Raw genomic sequence first — 20,304 nt, 5'->3', positions numbered from 1 at the left:
ACACACACCCCGACCCCATCCCCTTCACACACACACACACCCCGACCCCATCCCCTTCACACACACACACACCCCGACCCCATCCCCTTCACACACACACACACACCCCGACCCCATCCCCTTCACACACACACACCCCGACCCCATCCCCTTCACACACACACACACACACCCCGACCCCATCCCCTTCACACACACACACCCCGACCCCATCCCCTTCACACACACACACACACCGACCCCATCCCCTTCACACACACACACACACACCGACCCCATCCCCTTCACACACACACACACCCCGACCCCATCCCCTTCACACACACACACACACCCCGACCCCATCCCCTTCACACACACACACACCCCGACCCCATCCCCTTCACACACACACACCCCGACCCCATCCCCTTCACACACACACACACCCCGACCCCATCCCCTTCACACACACACACCCCGACCCCATCCCCTTCACACACACACACACACACCCCGACCCCATCCCCTTCACACACACACACACACCGACCCCATCCCCTTCACACACACACACACACCGACCCCATCCCCTTCACACACACACACACCCCGACCCCATCCCCTTCACACACACACACACACACCGACCCCATCCCCTTCACACACACACACACCCCGACCCCATCCCCTTCACACACACACACACCCCGACCCCATCCCCTTCACACACACACACACACCCCGACCCCATCCCCTTCACACACACACACCGACCCCATCCCCTTCACACACACACACCGACCCCATCCCCTTCACACACACACACCCCGACCCCATCCCCTTCACACACACACACCGACCCCATCCCCTTCACACACACACACCCCGACCCCATCCCCTTCACACACACACACACACCCCGACCCCATCCCCTTCACACACACACACACCGACCCCATCCCCTTCACACACACACACACACACCCCGACCCCATCCCCTTCACACACACACACCCCGACCCCATCCCCTTCACACACACACACACACCCCGACCCCATCCCCTTCACACACACACACCGACCCCATCCCCTTCACACACACACACACCCCGACCCCATCCCCTTCACACACACACACCCCGACCCCATCCCCTTCACACACACACACACCGACCCCATCCCCTTCACACACACACACACACCCCGACCCCATCCCCTTCACACACACACCCCGACCCCATCCCCTTCACACACACACACCCCGACCCCATCCCCTTCACACACACACACACACCGACCCCATCCCCTTCACACACACACACCCCGACCCCATCCCCTTCACACACACACACCCCGACCCCATCCCCTTCACACACACACACCCCCCGACCCCATCCCCTTCACACACACACACCCCGACCCCATCCCCTTCACACACACACACACCGACCCCATCCCCTTCACACACACACACCGACCCCATCCCCTTCACACACACACACCCCGACCCCATCCCCTTCACACACACACACCCCGACCCCATCCCCTTCACACACACACACCCCCCGACCCCATCCCCTTCACACACACACACCCCGACCCCATCCCCTTCACACACACACACACCGACCCCATCCCCTTCACACACACACACACACACACCGACCCCATCCCCTTCACACACACACACCCCGACCCCATCCCCTTCACACACACACACCCCCCGACCCCATCCCCTTCACACACACACACCCCGACCCCATCCCCTTCACACACACACACACCGACCCCATCCCCTTCACACACACACACACCGACCCCATCCCCTTCACACACACACACACACACACCGACCCCATCCCCTTCACACACACACACACACCGACCCCATCCCCTTCACACACACACACACACACCCCGACCCCATCCCCTTCACACACACACACACCCCGACCCCATCCCCTTCACACACACACACACCCCGACCCCATCCCCTTCACACACACACACACACACACACCGACCCCATCCCCTTCACACACACACACACACACACCGACCCCATCCCCTTCACACACACACACACACACACACCGACCCCATCCCCTTCACACACACACACACACACACACACCGACCCCATCCCCTTCAGACACACCGACCCCATTCCCTTCACACACCCCGACCCCATCCCCTTCACACACACCGACCCCATCCCCTTCACACACACACACACCGACCCCATCCCCTTCACACACACCGACCCCATCCCCTTCACACACACCGACCCCATCCCCTTCACACACACACACGGGCTGTCCCTGTCCCCACCGATTATCTGTATCATTGTACCCCCCCTCTCTCCCCCTCCCCAGGAACCGGCAAACTTCAGGAACAGCTCAGGATCTCTCTCCCGGAGACGACGGAATAGCCACGGAGGCTGGGATCAGGATCGACCCGTTTCCCTCCACGAGGAAGGTGAGGACTGGGGGCAAATGGGGTGGGATGGGACGGTTTGTGTCAGGGGGCAGAGGTGGATGTGTTGGGGCAGGAAGAGTGAGAAAATCTCTGGGATTGATAGGGAACTGCATCCTGTCTTGGGGAACAGTGTAGAGGAAGCTTTACTTTGTATCTAACCCCGTGCTGTCCCTGTCCTGGGAGTGTTTGATGGGGGACAGTGTAGAGTGAGCTTTACTCTGTATCTAACCCCGTGCTGTCCCTGTCCTGGGAGTGTTTGATGGGGGACAGTGTAGAGAGAGCTTTACTCTGTATCTAACTCCGTGCTGTCCCTGTCCTGGGATTGTTTGATGGGGGACAGTGTAGAGGGAGCTTTACCCTGTATCTAACCCCGTGCTGTCCCTGTCCTGGGAGTGTTTGATGGGGGACAGTGTAGAGTGAGCTTTACTCTGTATCTATCCCCGTGCTGTCCCTGTCCTGGGAGTGTTTGATGGGGGACAGTGTAGAGTGAGCTTTACTCTGTATCTATCCCCGTGCTGTCCCTGTTCTGGGAGTGTTTGATGGGGGACAGTGTAGAGAGAGCTTTACTCTGTATCTAACCCCGTGCTGTCCCTGTCCTGGGAGTGTTTGATGGGAGACAATGTAGAGGGAGCTTTACTCTGTATATAACCCCGTGCTGTCCCTGTCCCTGGGAGTGTTTGATGGGGGACAGTGTGGAGGGAGCTTTACTCTGTATCTAACCCCGTGCTGTCCCTGTCCTGGGAGTGTTTGATGGGGGACAGTGTAGAGGGAGCTTTACTCTGTATCTAACCCCGTGCTGTCCCTGTCCCGTGTCTCTTGTCTCTGGAATTCCTCTCTAAACCGCCCCTATATCTCCTCCCCACCCTTCCCCATTCTCTCCCTGCCCTACCCTCCCTCTCCCTTCCCCCCCCGTCCCTCTCTCCCCCTCCTCCTCCCTGTTCTTTCCCTTCCTCACTCGCTCTCACTCTCCCTCCATCTCACTCTCTCACTTTCTCTCTCTCTCTCTCTCCCTCTCTCCCACCTCAGACATTTTTTACACAATATCCCCTCAGATGTCGGGAATTAGCTATCGTCCCTGATGCCTCTCCCTGGTTCTCGGCCACAGGGTTCGGGTGTATCCCTGATGTATGTTGTGGTGTCCCGGATCGCATTCCGATAAATAGGATGATTTTTCCCATTTCTCTCGTCTCTGGCGTGTGTCCTCCAGCTTCCAGCCGTGCCTCCATGCAACTCCTCTCTCTGGTCACCCTGCATCGGAGTCGAAGTTTCCAACAGGAAAAGCTGCCCTTCTCCACCCCTCCGCGAGGAACCCGCCTCTCTGAACAGCTTCCTGAACTCCGGAAACCCCAGACTGAGCCGAGCGTCAAAGTGTCCCGGAGCACCAGTCTCCGCAGGTAAGGGCTCAAAGGTAACCATCTGCCACAGCCCCAGTCACCGTATCCCTGAGTTAGACCCACACTCGAAGCACTGTGCACAGTTCCGGTCTCCGTATCCCTCAGTTAGACCCACACTCGGAGCACTGTGCACAGTTCCAGTCTCCGTATCCCTGAGTTAGACCCACACTCGGAGCACTGTGCACAGTTCCAGTCTCCGTATCCCTGAGTTAGACCCACACTCGGAGCACTGTGCACAGTTCCAGTCTCCGTATCCCTCAGTTAGACCCACACTCGGAGCACTGTGCACAGTTCCAGTCTCTGTATCCCTCAGTCAGACCCACACTCAGAGCACTGTACACAGTTCCAGTCTCTGTATCCCTCAGTTAGACCCACACTCGGAGCACTGTGCACTGTTCCAGTCTCCGGATCCCTCAGTTAGGCCCACACTCGGAGCACCGTGCACAGTTCCAGTCTCCGTATCCCTCAGTTAGACCCACACTTGGAGCAATGTGCACAGTTCCAGTCTCCGTATCCCTCAGTTAGACCCACACTCGGAGCACCGTGCACAGTTCCAGTCTCCGTATCCCTCAGTTAGACCCACACTCGGAGCACTGTGCACAGTTCCAGTCTCTGTATCTCTCAGTTAGACCCACACTTGGAGCACCGTGCACAGTTCCAGTCTCTGTATCCCTCAGTTAGACCCACACTCGAAGCACTGTGCACAGTTCCAGTCTCTGTATCCCACAGTTAGACCCACACTCGGAGCACAGTGCACAGTTCCAGTCTCCGTATCCGTCAGTTAGACCCACACTCTGAGCACTGTGCACAGTTCCAGTCTCTGTATCTCTCAGTTAGACCCACACTTGGAGCACCGTGCACAGTTCCAGTCTCTGTATCCCTCAGTTAGACCCACACTCGAAGCACTGTGCACAGTTCCAGTCACCGTATCCCTCAGTTAGACCCACACTCGGAGCACCGTGCAAAGTTCCAGTCTCCGTATCCCTCAGTTAGACCCACACTCGGAGCACTGTGCACAGTTCCAGTCTCCGTATCCCTCAGTTAGACCCACACTCGGATCTCTGTGCACAGTTCCAGTCTCTGTATCCCTCGGTTAGACCCACACTCGGAGCACTGTGCACTGTTCCAGTCTCCGTATCCCTCAGTTAGACCCACACTCGGAGCACTGTGCACAGTTCCAGTCTCCGTATCCCTCAGTTAGACCCACACTCGGATCTCTGTGCACAGTTCCAGTCTCTGTATCCCTCGGTTAGACCCACACTCGGAGCACTGTGCACTGTACCAGTCTCCGTATCCCTCAGTTAGACCCACACTCGGAGCACTGTGCACAGTTCCAGTCTCCGTATCCCTCAGTTAGACCCACACTCGGAGCACTGTGCACAGTTCCAGTCTCCGTATCCCTCAGTTAGACCCACACTCGGAGCACTGTGCACAGTTCCAGTCTCCGTATCCCTCAGTTAGACCCACACTCGAAGCACCGTGCACAGTTCCAGTCTCCGTATCCCACAGTTAGACCCACACTCGGAGCACTGTGCAAAGTTCCAGTGTCCGTATTCCTCAGTTAGACCCACACTCGGAGCACTGTGCACAGTTCCAGTCTCTGTATCCCTCAGTTAGACCCACACTCGGAGCACTGTGCACTGTTCCAGTCTCCGTATCCCTCAGTTAGACCCACACTCGGAGCACTGTGCACAGTTCCAGTGTCCGTACCCCACAGTTAGACCCACACCCGGAGCACTGTGCACAGTTCCAGTCTCCGTATCCCTCAGTTAGACCCACACTCGGAGCACTGTGCACAGTTCCAGTCTCTGTATCCCACAGTTAGACCCACACTCGGAGCTCTGTACACAGTTCCAGTCTCCGTATCCCTCAGTCAGACCCACACTCGGAGCACTGTGCACTCTTCCAGTCTCCGTATCCCTCAGTTAAACCCACACTCGGAGCATCGTACACAGTTCCTGTCTCCGTATTTTGAGAACGGCGTGAGGGCTGACATGGCGCTGAGGGGTTGAATGGCCAGTCTCCTGGATGTCGCCTCAGTGTATAATGCCTGGCACTGTTTGTCGTTTATTCCCGCAGTAATGGCTACTCCCTCCAGTCCCTGATGGAAATGGAGAACAAGCTGAGGGCCGCCCTGGCCGAGAAAGAGCGCCTCCTGCAGGCCAAGTTAAGTATTACACTGTCCGTCACCCCACCATCGATTGCGACCCGGTTATCCCAGGAAGGGCTGGGATTCCAAGCTCGCCCACACGTGGGATTGTTCTGGGGAGATATGTACGGCAGGCAAGTGATTACCTCTGCCCTGACCCCAGGGGTGAAAGTTCACCGGGTCATTGTGCTCGCACTGCTCGCTTGTGGGATCTTGCTGTGCGTCACCCTTTGCGTTAGATTACCCGTCCCAGAAACCCGGCTCCAGTTCCTAAAGTCAAGGAGGAGAAAGGGTGCCACGTAAATTCAGAACAGAAATGCGGAGACATTTCTTCAGCCAGAGAGGGGTGGGCCTGTGGAATTCATTGCCGCAGAGCGCAGTGGAGGCTGGGACGCTAAATGTCTTCAAGGCAGAAATTGATAAATTCTTGATGTCACAAGGAATTAAGGGCTACGGGGAGAATGCGGGTGAGTGGAGTTGAAATGCTCATCAGCTATGATTGAATGGCGGAGTGGACTCGATGGGCCGAATGGCCTTACTTCCGCTCCTATGTCTTATGGTCTTATGGTAAATGCAGGCCATTTGCCCCGGCAATAATCTGAAAGACCACCACCCTCCCTCCATAATTGCCCAAGTCTAGAACAAAGGCAAACATTTGAGTTTACCTCCAAAATGGCCACCTCCTGTTTCTGTGTAACAGTCTTGGGGGGTAAGGGGGCAGAATGGCCTCCTGCTGTTCCTGTGTAACAGGCTGGAGTGGGGTGCTGAACGGCCTCCTGCTGTTCCTGTGTGACAGGCTCGGGGAGGGGCTGTATGGCCTCCTGTCCCTGTGTTACAGACTCCAGGTGGGGCTGAATGGCCTCCTGCTGTCCCTGTGTAACAGTTTTGAAGAGGCCATTCAGCCTTCTCCTGGTGGTGAAGGAAGGAATTACTGGGGGCTTTTCCCTACCTGCAATATCAGCCTCTGGACAGCAGATGGTAGCAGTGAGCTGCAGGCAAAGGCTGATCTCCCATTCCAACAACAACTGTTGATTATGTAGCACCTTGAACACAATGACATCGTCCTGGGCACTTCACGACATGGCCAGGAGTTTGTACCACAGAACAGATGGTGATAAGTTTACTCCGTGTGTAGAAACCGTCTGATAGCAGGAGATGGAAGGGGACACGGAGATTGTGGGAGGGATGAGAGAGCAAACTTGTGACCCTGGACAGCTACAGCACTGCCCCCCAGTGACAGAGCGATGGGAATCATGGGGGGGGTTCTGAGAGACTGGGATTGGAGGAGCTCAAAGATGGTGAGGGTGAATAGCGGTGGAAGGAAGTTACACAGATCAGGAGGGGGTGTAGGGGCAGGGGGGGTTACAGAGATAGGGAGGGGGTGTAGGGGCTGGAGGGGGTTACAGGGATAGGGAGGGGCTGGAGGGGGTTACAGAGATAGGGAGGAGGTGTAGGGGCTGAAGGGGGTTACAGAGATAGGGAGGGGGTGTAGGGGCTGAAGGGGGTTACAGAGATAGGGAGGGGGTGTAGGGGCTGGAGGGGGTTACAGGGATAGGGAGGGGCTGGAGGGGGTTACAGAGATAGGGAGGAGGTGTAGGGGCTGAAGGGGGTTACAGAGATAGGGAGGGGGTGTAGGGGCTGAAGGGGGTTACAGAGATAGGGAGGGGGTGTAGGGGCTGAAGGGGGTTACAGAGATAGGGAGGGGTGTCTCTGTGTCGCTGTATCATAGTCCTGGAACTGCCTCCCTCTGTAAAAGTTAAGCTGTTTCGTCCTGGAGCAGTTTCAGAGATGGATAGAGCTCTTAAAGTTAGTGGAATTAGGGGTTATGGGGATAAGGCAGGAACAGGATACTGATTGAGGATGATCAGCCATCATCATAATGAATGGTGGTGCAGGCTCGAAGGGCCGAGTGGCCTCCTCCTGCACCTGTTATCTTGATTATTTTCCAATTGCACCAATACACTTTTTTTTTAAATAATAAAGTGTCCATTAATATGTACAAAAGACTTTGGATCCATTCTGCAAAGTGGGGAAGTGTACATAACTCTGATATTGAAATCTGACGTCCCACAGAGACTGTGTGCAGTTCCAAAAAAGGAAAAGGTGTTTCTGACTCACGCAGGAAAAAATATTTACAGAGGCTTTGGGACAGTGGGCATCTGAGAACTGCTAATAGCCCATCGTTAAAAACCTCAGAGAGCGGTCTTTCCCCACCGCGCCTTGGCAGCAGCTGCCCCAGGCTTTAGTGTGTCGCTCAGCACGTAGTCCTGGATCTTGGAATGTGCCAGTCTGCAACACTCAGTCAGGGTCAACTCCTTGTTCTGGAAGACTAACAAGGTCTCTCACTACATCTCTCTGCAGACTCCCTTTGTGAAGGCACATTCCAGAAGGAGATGTGTGACAGTCTCTACCCGCCCACAGCAGCTTCGAGGGCAGCGTGTGGTGTCACAGACTGACCGGGTGTACATGAAGGACCTCACTGGTAGTGCCCTTCCCAACACTGGTGAAGCGATGTCTTGGTGCTTGTTGGGAAGTTCCGGTGATGAGACATTCTGCCAAATGACTTTGACAGTCTGCTCAGGGAACCAGGCAACAGGAAACACCCTCTCCTTTTCTCGCAGCGTCCCCAGGACGCTACGGGCTCCAGAGGTTTGTATATGGTGTCTCTTTGGACATCGGAGAGGGGGAAGAGGGTGGTGAGTCTGACCTGAGGGTCACTGCCCATCAGCCCCTCTACCTCAGAGGCATTGTGGGTCTACCCAGAGCACATGGACTTCAGCGGTTCAAGAAGGCACCTTCTCAAGGTGGGGGTAAGTAGGGACGGGGAGGGCAATATATGAATTCCAAGCTTTTGACACCCAGGCACCATGAATAAGCTGGTGCTATTTAAACACAGGGTTGCTGTCGAGGTTGGAGTACTGAGAGGCTGGATTGATGATGTGTTTCTGTTCCCCCCTCCCCACTGCAGGACGCCCAGAGGAGGGAGCAGGTGAAGAATACTGAGGCAGACCCACGCCTTGTGCACACACTGACCCCAGTGGGGGCACCTCCCTCTGACGTACGTTACTCAGCACCGGGGGACCTACCCTCAATACTTGCAGCCCGGCAGTCACTCACCCCACTGTCCCCACCATCACCTCCCACACTCCCACACCCCCTACCTCTCTGTGTAACCCCCTCCAGCCCCTACACCCCCTCCCTATCTCTGTAACCCCCCTCCAGCCACTACACCCCCTCCCTATCTCTGTAACCTCCTGTAGCACCTCCTAGAGCAGGGGGTGGAGCAGGTGAGATTTGTGACGATGAGGGGAGTTGAGGCTGTGTTTGGCGGATGAGGGAGGGTGGGGAATACACAGGGAGGTGGGGTTGAGGATACAATCAGGACAGGAACAAAGATCTGGGAGGGCATGGGGCTGCGGATTGTACCCCCCCCCCCCCCCCCCCGCCCCCACCCCCCCACACCGAAGATTTCGTCACCTTAGTAATGCAAGGCAGCCATCTTGTTTCCTCACCATGTTTTTCTCTCCCTCTCTCTCCCTCTCTCTCCCTCTCTCTCTCTCTCTCTCTCTGTGTCTGGGAAACAGAGGGCCCCCGATATTGACCAAGCACCGATTGCCCTGCCGACCTTTGACCTTCGCGCCCATGTGGAGGCCTGTGGTCATGTGGTGGAGGGATGCCGACACCTCACGCTGACGGCCAAGAGTTGCCGAGGATACCTTACCAAGATGGGAGGCCGCATCAAAACATGGAGGAAGAGGTGGTTCGTGTTCGACATTGACAGGAGGTGGTTAGCGTATTTTACAGGTAACTCTAATTCCTTTGGCCCTCCCTCAGCACCGAGCCTCCGACAGTGCCCACTCCCTCAGCACTGACCCTCCGACAGTGCCCACTCCCTCAGCACTGACCCTCCGACAGTGCCCACTCCCTCAGCACTGACCCTCCGACAGTGCGGCACTCCCTCAGCACTGACCCTCCGACAGTGCCCACTCCCTCAGCACTGACCCTCCGACAGTGCGGCACTCCCTCAGCACTGACCCTCCGACAGTGCCCACTCCCTCAGCACTGACCCTCCGACAGTGCCCACTCCCTCAGCACCGAGCCTCCGACAGTGCCCACTCCCTCAGCACTGACCCTCCGACAGTGCCCACTCCCTCAGCACTGACCCTCCGACAGTGCGGCACTCCCTCAGCACTGACCCTCCGACAGTGCCCACTCCCTCAGCACTGACCCTCCGACAGTGCGGCACTCCCTCAGCACTGACCCTCCGACAGTGCCCACTCCCTCAGCACTGACCCTCCGACAGTGCCCACTCCCTCAGCACTGACCCTCCGACAGTGCCCACTCCCTCAGCACTGACCCTCCGACAGTGCCCACTCCCTCAGCACTGACCCTCCGACAGTGCGGCGCTCCCTCAGCACTGACCCTCCGACAGTGCCCACTCCCTCAGCACTGACCCTCCGACAGTGCGGTACTCCCTCAGCACTGACCCTCCGACAGTGCCCACTCCCTCAGCACTGACCCTCCGACAGTGCCCACTCCCTCAGCACTGACCCTCCGACAGTGCCCACTCCCTCAGCACTGACGCTCCGACAGTGCGGCACTCCCTCAGCACTGACCCTCCGACAGTGCCCACTCCCTCAGCACTGACCCTCCGACAGTGCGGCACTCCCTCAGCACTGACCCTCCGACAGTGCCCACTCCCTCAGCACTGACCCTCCGACAGTGCCCACTCCCTCAGCACTGACCCTCCGACAGTGCGGCGCTCCCTCAGCACTGACCCTCCGACAGTGCGGCACTCCCTCAGCACTGACCCTCCGACAGTGCGGCACTCCCTCAGCACTGACCCTCCGACAGTGCGGCACTCCCTCAGCACTGACCCTCCGACAGTGCCCACTCCCTCAGCACTGACCCTCCGACAGTGCGGCACTCCCTCAGCACTGACCCTCCGACAGTGCGGCACTCCCTCAGCACTGACCCTCCGACAGTGCCCACTCCCTCAGCACTGACCCTCCGACAGTGCGGCACTCCCTCAGCACTGACCCTCCGACAGTGCCCACTCCCTCAGCACTGACCCTCCGACAGTGCGGCACTCCCTCAGCACTGACCCTCCGACAGTGCCCACTCCCTCAGCACTGACCCTCCGACAGTGCCCACTCCCTCAGCACTGACCCTCCGACAGTGCGGCACTCCCTCAGCACTGACCCTCCGACAGTGCCCACTCCCTCAGCACTGACCCTCCGACAGTGCGGCACTCCCTCAGCACTGACCCTCCGACAGTGCGGCACTCCCTCAGCACTGACCCTCCGACAGTGCGGCACTCCCTCAGCACTGACCCTCCGACAGTGCGGCACTCCCTCAGCACTGACCCTCCGACAGTGCGGCACTCCCTCAGCACTGACCCTCTGACAGATATTGGGTTCTGTATTGCGGTGGTACAGTGGTCCAGTGGTTAGCACTACTGCCTCACTGCGCCAGGGACGTGGGTTCGATTCCACCCTCAGGGAGAATGTGCAACTGTCTGTGTGGAGTTTGCACATTCTCCCTGAGTCTGCGTGGGTTTCCTCCCACAATCCAAAGATGCACAAGTTAGGGTGGATTGGCCATACTAAATTGTCCCATAGTGCCCATGGATGTGCAGGTTAGGGTGGATTGGCCATGCTAAATTGTCCCATAGTGCCCAGGGGTGTGTAGGTTAGCTGCATTAGTCAGAGGCAAATTTTGAGCGATAGGGTAGGGGAATGGGTCTGGGTTTGATACTCTTCGGAGAGTCAGTGTGGACTTGTTGGGCCGAATGTAGAGATTCCATTAATATTTGTTTTGGCGATGGAAGGTCCAATAGGAAATTGAGTCAGTGACAGAGTGGGAAAGGTCAATATATTTCCAAGTCGGGATGGAAAGGGGCTTGGAAGGGAACTCTCAGGGGGTGGTGTTCCAACGTATCGGCTGCCCCTTGTCCTTCTAGATGGAAGTGGCCGTGGGTTTGGAAAGTGCTGCCTGAGGGTCTTTGGTGAGTTTCTGCAGTGGGTCTTGTAGCTGGTACACACTGCTGTTACTGAGCGTCGGTGGGGGGAGGGAGGGGATGGTACACACTGCTGTTACTGAGCGTCGGTGGGGGAGGGAGGGGATGGTACACACTGCTGTTACTGAGGGTCAGTGGGGGGAGGGAGGGGATGGTACACACTGCTGTTACTGAGCGTCGGTGGGGGGAGGGAGGGGATGGTACACACTGCTGTTACTGAGCGTCGGTGGGGGGAGGGAGGGGATGGTACACACTGCTGTTACTGAGTGTCGGTGGGGGGAGGGAGGGGATGGTACACACTGCTGTTACTGAGCGTCGGTGGGGGAGGGAGGGGATGGTACACACTGCTGTTACTGAGCGTCGGTGGGGGGAGGGAGGGGATGGTACATACTGCTGTTACTGAGCGTCGGTGGGGGGAGGGAGGGGATGGTACACACTGCTGTTACTGAGCGTCGGTGGGGGGAGGGAGGGGATGGTACACACTGCTGTTACTGAGCGTCGGTGGGGGGAGGGAGGGGATGGTACACACTGCTGTTACTGAGCGTCGGTGGGGGAGGGAGGGGATGGTACACACTGCTGTTACTGAGCGTCGGTGGGGGGAGGGAGGGGATGGTACACACTGCTGTGACTGAGCGTCGGTGGGGGGAGGGAGGGGATGGTACACACTGCTGTTACTGAGCGTCGGTGGGGGGAGGGAGGGGATGGTACACACTGCTGTTACTGAGCGTCGGTGGGGGGAGGGAGGGGATGGTACACACTGCTGTTACTGAGCGTCGGTGGGGGGAGGGAGGGGATGGTACACATTGCTGTTACTGAGCGTCGGTGGGGGGAGGGAGGGGATGGTACACATTGCTGTTACTGAGCGTCGGTCGGGGGAGGGAGGGGATGGTACACACTGCTGTTACTGAGCGTCGGTGGAGGGAGGGAGTGGATGTTTGGGGGTGCTTTCTCACTGAATGTGTTCCTGTTCTGTCTGTAGACAAAGAGGAGACAAAGCTTAAAGGAGTCATTTACTTCCAGGCACTCGAGGAGATATATTTTGACCATTTACGGAGAGCCTCCAAGGTGTGTGATTTCCTGCTTTGCTCCCTCATCGCATGGGCCCAACTTGTCATAGAGATGTACAACACAGAAACAGACCCTTCGACCCAACCCGTCCATGCCAACCAGATATCCCAACCCATCCTAGTTCCACCTGCCAGCATCTGGCCCATATCCCTCCAAACCCTTCCTATTCATATACCCATCCAAATGCCTCTTAAATGTTGCAATTGTACCAGCCTCCAACACTTCCTATGGCAGCTCATTCCATACACGTACCACCCTCTGTGTGAAAAAGTTGCCCCTTAGGTCTCTTTTATATCTTTCCCCTCTCACCCTAAACCTATGCCCTCTAGCTCTGTACTCCCCCACCCCAGGGAAAAGACTTGGCCTATTTATCCTATCCATGCCCTTCATAATTTTATAAACCTCTATAAGGTCACCCCTCAGCCTCCGACGCTCCAGGGAAAACAGCCCCAGCCTGTTCAGCCTCTCCCTGTAGCTCAGATCCTCCAACCCTGGCAACATCCTTGTAAATCTTTTCTGAACCCTTTCAAGTTTCACAACATCTTTCCGATAGGAAGGAGACCAGAATTGCACGCAATATTCCAACAGTGGCCTAACCAATGTCCTGTACAGCCGCAACATGACCTCCCAACTCCTGTACTCAATACGCTGACCAATAAAGGAAAGCATACCAAACGCCTTCTTCACTATCCTATCTACCTACGACTCCACTTTCAAGGAGCTATGAACCTGCACTCCAAGGTCTCTTTGTTCAGCAACACTCACTAGGACCTTACCATTAAGTGTATAAGTCCTGCTAAGATTTGCTTTCCCAAAATGCAGCACCTCACATTTATCTGAATTAAACTTCATCTGCCACTTCTCAGCTCATTGGCCCATCTGGTCCAGATTCTGAGGTAACCCTCTTCGCTGTCCACTACACCTCCAATTTCGGTGTCATCTGCAAACTTACTAACTGTACCTCTTATGCTCGCATCCAAATCATTTATGTAAATTACATAAAGTAGAGGACCCAGCACCAATCCTTGTGGCACTTCACTGGTCACAGGCCTCCAGTCTGAAAAACAACCCTCCACCACCACCCTCTGTCTTCTACCTTTGAGCCAGTTCTGTATCCAAATGGCTAGTTCTCCCTGTATTCTATGTGATCTAATTTTCCAAACCAAATCATTTATATAAATTACAAATGCGGATGGATTTTCCAGGGACCCGGAAGGTGCAGGGATAGGGGGAATAATTGGGTGATGAGACCAGAAAAGTTGGATACGTAGTGAGCAAGCATTTAACTCTGTGGGTCAAATGGCCTCTTCGAATGGAGGGGGAGTTGAGGGACGGGGTGCGGTGTGGCGGAATACAATTTCAGAATCCCTTTTCCACAAACACTCTTACTGCTTGGTTCTTCAAGGTCTGAAAACACCAGTTAGGCCTCATTTAAACCCTCCTTGTTTTTCCTTCTCTCTCTTTCTCCCCCAGAGTCCAAACCCACCCCTCACCTTCTGCCTGAAAACCTACGATAGACTCTTCTATATGGTCGCTCCGACAGATGTCACCCTGAGGATCTGGATGGAGGTTATCCTCACCGTTGTGGAGGGCAACGTTCGGTTTTGAAGATCCCGCCAACAGCCAGAGACTGACCTTTTGGCCTAAAACGCCTCCTCCCCCAACAGTCCCCTCTTGGTACATTCCTCAGCACATCCTGGGATCAGGAGCTAACCCGCAGGGAGTCGGTTTTCTTTGCTTTCTCCTTTCTTTCTGAACTCGATATGTACCGTTTGAAGCTCAAGTTATTGTTCATTGATTTGGACCTGGCAGTGGGCAGGGTGGGGGAATGTCTTGTAAGTCGGAATCCGGGCCTGTTTCGATGCTTAGTGAGGTTCAAGAGGAATGCTCCTCAGACACACACTGTTCTCCATGGGAGTTGGGTGCTGGTACACTCAAGGTGGCTGCTTCAGGAACATTTGGGCTGGCGTTAGAATTGTTACACTCAAGCTGGTGGCCAGAGAGTTACTAAAATAGATTTAAAGGCAAAAGAGTCAAGCTAGAGGCTTCTGTGCTACCTGTGCTGCTATTATTTGGCACAGGTACATGCAAGATGGTGGGCATTTGGCATTGGTACACACAAGATGGTGGAGATTGGCACTGGTACACTGAAGATGATGGACATTTGGCACTGGTACACACAAGATTGTGGGGATTGGCACTGGAACACTGAAGATGATGGACATTTGGCACTGGTACACACAAGATTGTGGGGATTGGCACTGGTACACTGAAGATGGTGGGCATTTGGCATTGGTACACACAAGATAGTGGGGATTGGCACTGGTACACTGAAGAGAGTGGGCACTTGGCACTAGTACAGGCAAGATGGTGGGGATCTGGCACTGGTATGTTCACTCAGGATCGTGGGCATTTACCACTGGTACACACGTGGGGATCTGTCACTGGGACATTCAAGATGGCAGGAATTTGGCAGTGGTACACTCAAGGTGGTAGGTGTCTGAAACTAGTACACTCAAGATGGTGGTCGCCAGGCGCGAGTACACTCAAGATGGCAGCCACAAAGCTCAAGCTGAGAGTGAGAGGATTGCCTGTGGTGAGGCGTGGGGTGGAGGGATCATAAATTAGTCCCACAAATACCCATGGTTGGCAAAGAATCTGTGGTCAGCACATTCCTGGGCACTTAGCAAACCTTCCGAGAAAGAATTCTGAGATTAGATGGGACAAAGTTATTTTGAGTTTGACTGTGAATTTTCTTTTGTTGAGGAGGGTTTCTACTGACATCTGTTCCTACTGAGCCTGACTCGGAAAGTGACCACAGGAGCCTTCACATCTTGGTGGGACTGGGGGCGAGCAGAGTTGGCCCAAGGAATTCTTGTGTTTGGAACAGATGCTCGGGAACTGTTTCAGAGTTACCACAATCCATACCTGTCCCAGGACAGTGTAGAGGGAGCTTTACTCTGTATCTAACCCTGTGCTGTCCCTGTTCTGGGAGTGTTTGATGGGGGGACAGTGTAGAGGGAGCTTTACTCTGTATCTAACCCCGTGCCGTCCCTGTCCTGAGAGTTGGCACTACCCCCTTGTCGATCGATAACTGTGTTTGCTGAGACAGTGGCTCTCCCCAGGCCACACCCTGATCCAATGGGACTTCCCATGGGGCACTGCAAATGGCCAATCCTCACCCAGCCTCCCAGTGGCCTTTGCAAAAACCCGGCACTGGAGTTGGTTCTTTGACAGGTACAGTAATGGAGTCCCACCTCTGCCCTCACATTCCAGAGGCTTGGGCCTTGGCAAATGTTGTGGGAAGGATTGGTTGTTGGTGTGGAAGGGCCAACTGAAAGAATGGGTTGCTTTCCCCTCTCTGTTTTTAGGTGACACAATTGATTATGAACAGTTTTGCACTCTCTGCCCATTGTTGTCCATTACCCACCTGCCTGTTTCTCATGAGTGCCCCGTTGGCACTGCCCCCTGTGCATCTTTGTACCCGCCAGGGACTCTCATTGGGCTGAAGGACTCAGCCATGCCGCCATGTTGTTTGTGTGCCTCCATCGTTTGGTCCAGCATCCTCCCAGCCAATTGGAAGCCAGGCAGACTGTCAGTGAACCTGATTGGAGGGCCACAGCCCCCTGTCCTGTAGGATATCCCGAGCGCTGAAGGGGGTTACGAGATGGGCAATGGGGCTCGGGTTCCAGCTGCCTCTGCCCTGGGCTGCTCACTTGCCCGCGGTGGGAGTGAGAAGGACTTTGTTATTGTCCCTTTGTCAAGGTTTCTCCCTTCTTCATGTCTGTTGTAATAATATATCAGCTCTGCCTGATATTGTGGTCTGTGGTTTATTGGGAACACCCTGTGAGGTGGAGAGGGGTAGCATCATGAACAGTGGGTTTGTTCTGCACGGAAACTCCCCTGTTTAGAGTTGGGTTTTGCTCAAAATGTGGGGTCAACAGGAAAGGGGTTTCAGTCCATTGGGAATATGTCCAATGGGAGTGAATGGGAAAGGGGTTTGATCCATTGGGATTGTAGTAGAGCGGAAGTAATTGGGAAAAGGTTCGATCTATTGGGATGGTATCCAATGGGAGTGAATGGGAAGGGGTTTGAAATATTGAGATTGTAGTAGAGTGGGAGTGAATGGGAAGGGATTTGATGCATTGGGATTGGGTCAATCGGGGTGAATGGGAAGAGATGTGGATCCAATGGAATTGCGTTCAATAGGGGTGAATGGTAAGGGATTTGATCCTTTGGGATTGTAGTGGAATGGGAGTAAATGGGAAGAGGTTTCAAATATTTGGATTGTGCCCAATGGGAATGCATGGGAAAGGATTTAATCCATTGGGATTGTGTCAAAGGGATTGAAATGGAAGGGTTTGACACGTTAGGATTGATTCCAATGGGAATGAATGGAAAGGAGTTTAAAACCGTTGAGATTGCGTCCAATGGGGGTCAATGGGAAGGGATTTTATCCATTGGGATTCAGTCCAATGGGAATTAATGGGAAAGGGTTTGATCCATTGTGATTGTGTCCAATGGGAATGAATGGGAAGGGGTTTGGGACCATTGGGATTGCATCCAATGGGGGTGAAAGGAAAGGGGTTGATCCGTTGGGATTGTAGTAGAGTGGGAGTGAATGGGAAATATTTTGATCAATTGGGATCGTGTCCAATGAACTGTACATTGACATTCCTGGTGGGTAGATTTGGAAAAGAGTCCTTTTGGGTTTGTCAGTCAATTCAGGAGACGAGTAGAAGCCTGATTGACCTGGGGGGGGGGAGGGGGGGGGGGGGACATGGGTAAAGGTTGTTCTGGTTGGGTCTTGCTTTTGCATACTCCTGAGCGCTGACCCCAACGGAAATAAAACGAGACTCGATGTGGTGTGGACGACGTGATAATTTTTTGAAGATGATCTTCAGAGACAGGGACCCTTTCATTTGCAAGAGCCAGCTCTGAGCTGCAATTTAGCGCTCCTTGACTTCCCAGGTTCGAACTCACTGGTGACTTGCTGCTGATTCTCTATGGTCACTGAGTTCTCTGTAGCCGCAGTAGCCAACATTCTCCACTAGGCAGCACTGCACACTGGCTTGTGACATCCCTGGGTTAACCACCAGACATCATGGGAATCAACAACTACCTGGATTGATGTGGCACCTACAACATGGGTTGTAAGGGGCTACACCGGAGAACATCAGAGAAAATTGAAGCGAAAGTCAAAATGGGTAAGGCAGAGCTATGAAGACAGCTGTTAATTGTAAGGATTTTTGTAATGGAGGGAGGGGGAGAGAGAGGCGAAGGGGAGGGAGGGATTTCCAGAGCGCTCGGTACCGGTGGCTGAAGGTCCAGACACCAGGAACAGAGCGATGGGAATCGGGGCCAGAAATGACAGGCCCGGACTAAAGGAATGTAGAGATCCCACAGGGTTCAGGGAGCTGGATGGGGGTTACAGAGATAGGGAGAGGTGTAGGGGCTGGAGGGGGTTACAGAGATAGGGAGGGGGTGTAGGGGCTGGAGGGAGTTACAGAGATAGGGAGGGGGTGTAGGGGCTGGAGGGGGTTACAGAGATAGGGAGAGGTGTAGGGGCTGGATGGAGGTTACAGAGATAGGGAGAGGTGTAGGGGCTGGATGGGGGTTACAGAGATAGGGAGAGGTGTAGGGGCTGGAGGGGGTTACAGAGATAGGGAGGGGCTGGAGGGGGATATAGAGATAGGGAGGGCCTGGAGGGGGTTACAGAGATAGGGAGTGGGTGGAGGGGGATACAGAGATAGGGAGGAGCTGGAGGGGGTTACAGAGATAGGGAGGGGGTGTAGGGACTGGAGGGGGTTACAGAGATAGGGAGGGGCTGGAGGGGGTTACAGAGATAGGGAGGGGCTGGAGGGGATTACAGAGATAGGGAGGGGGTGGAGGGGCTGGATGGGGGTTACAGAGATGGGAGGTGGAGGGGGTTACAGAGATAGGGAGAGGGTGTAGGAGCCGGAGGGGGTTACGGAGATAGGGAGGGGGTGTAGGGGCTGGAGGGGGTTACAGAGATAGGGAGGGGGTGTAGGGGCTGGAGGGGGTTACAGAGATAGGGAGGGAGTGTAGGGGCTGGAGGGGGTTACAGAGATAGGGAGGGGGTGTAGGGGCTGGAGGGCGTTAGAGATAGGGAGGGGGTAGGTGCTGGAGGGGGTTACAGAGATAGGGAGGAGGGTAATGGCTGGAGGGGGTAACAGAGATAGGGAGGGGCTGGAGGGGGTTGCGGAGAGAGGGAGGGGGTAGGGGCTGGATGGAGGTTACAGAGATAGGGAGAGGTGTAGGGGCTGGATGGGGGTTACAGAGATAGGGAGAGGTGTAGGGGCTGGAGGGGGTTACAGAGATAGGGAGGGGCTGGAGGGGGATATAGAGATAGGGAGGGCCTGGAGGGGGTTACGGAGATAGGGAGGGTGTGTAGAGGCTGGAGGGGCTTACAGAGAAAGGGAGAGGGTATAGGGGCTGGAGGAGGTTACAGAGATAGGGAGGGGTGTAGGGGCTGGAGGAGGTTACAGAGATAGGGAGGAGATGTAGGGGCTGGAGGAGGTTACAGAGATAGGGAGGGGGTATAGGGGCTGGAGGAGGTTACAGAGATAGGGAGGAGATGTAGGGGCTGGAGGAGGTTACAGAGATAGGGAGGAGGTGTAGGGGCTGGAGGAGGTTACAGAGATAGGGAGGAGATGTAGGGGCTGGAGGAGGTTACAGAGATAGGGAGGGGTGTAGGGGCTGGATAGGATTACAGAGATAGGGAGGGGGTATAGGGGCTGGAGGGGGTTACAGAGATAGGGAGGGGGTGTAGGAGCTGGAGGGGGTTACAGAGATAGGGAGGGGGTGTAGGGGCTGGAGGGCGTTAGAGATAGAGAGGGGGTAGGTGCGGGAAGGGGTTACAGAGATAGGGAGGAGGGTAATGGCTGGAGGGGGTAACAGAGATAGGGAGGGGCTGGAGGGGGTTGCGGAGAGAGGGAGGGGGTAGGGGCTGGAGGGGGTTACAGAGATAGGGAGGGTTTAATGGCTGCAGGGGGATACGGAGATAGGGAGGGGTTGGATGGGGTTACGGAGATAGGGAGGGGGTGTAGGGGCTGGCGGTGGTTACAGATATAGGGAGGGAGTGTAGGGGCTGCAGGAGGTTACAGAGATAGGGAGGGACTGGAGAGGGTTACGGAGATAGGGAGGGTGTGTAGGGGATAGAGGGAGATAGGGAGGAGGTGTAGAGGCTGGAG

At 55.4% G+C, this 20,304-nt stretch overlaps 1 protein-coding gene across 1 annotated transcript; it reads left to right on the top strand.

Moving 5' to 3' along the window:
- The first annotated feature begins 2,361 nt into the window (after positions 1-2,361).
- On the top strand, positions 2,362-16,904 carry LOC148139351 (pleckstrin homology-like domain family B member 3). The gene is made up of 7 exons (XM_087981078.1): positions 2,362-2,460; positions 3,668-3,854; positions 5,934-6,021; positions 8,972-9,061; positions 9,588-9,807; positions 13,002-13,087; positions 14,564-16,904. Exons 2-7 carry the CDS (start codon positions 3,685-3,687, stop codon positions 14,696-14,698), a joined length of 789 nt encoding a protein of 262 aa, XP_087837204.1. The 5' UTR covers positions 2,362-2,460; positions 3,668-3,684; the 3' UTR covers positions 14,699-16,904.
- The last annotated feature ends 3,400 nt before the right edge of the window (positions 16,905-20,304 follow it).

The sequence above is a fragment of the Chiloscyllium plagiosum genome, unplaced genomic scaffold (genome assembly GCF_037043375.1).
Source record: "Chiloscyllium plagiosum isolate Xiang-an unplaced genomic scaffold, Cpla_swu_hap1 HiC_scaffold_38, whole genome shotgun sequence".
NCBI classification, from domain to species: Eukaryota; Metazoa; Chordata; class Chondrichthyes; order Orectolobiformes; family Hemiscylliidae; genus Chiloscyllium; species Chiloscyllium plagiosum.
The sequence above is the reverse complement of the archived record's forward strand: the minus strand, read 5'-3'. Positions and strand labels throughout refer to the sequence as shown.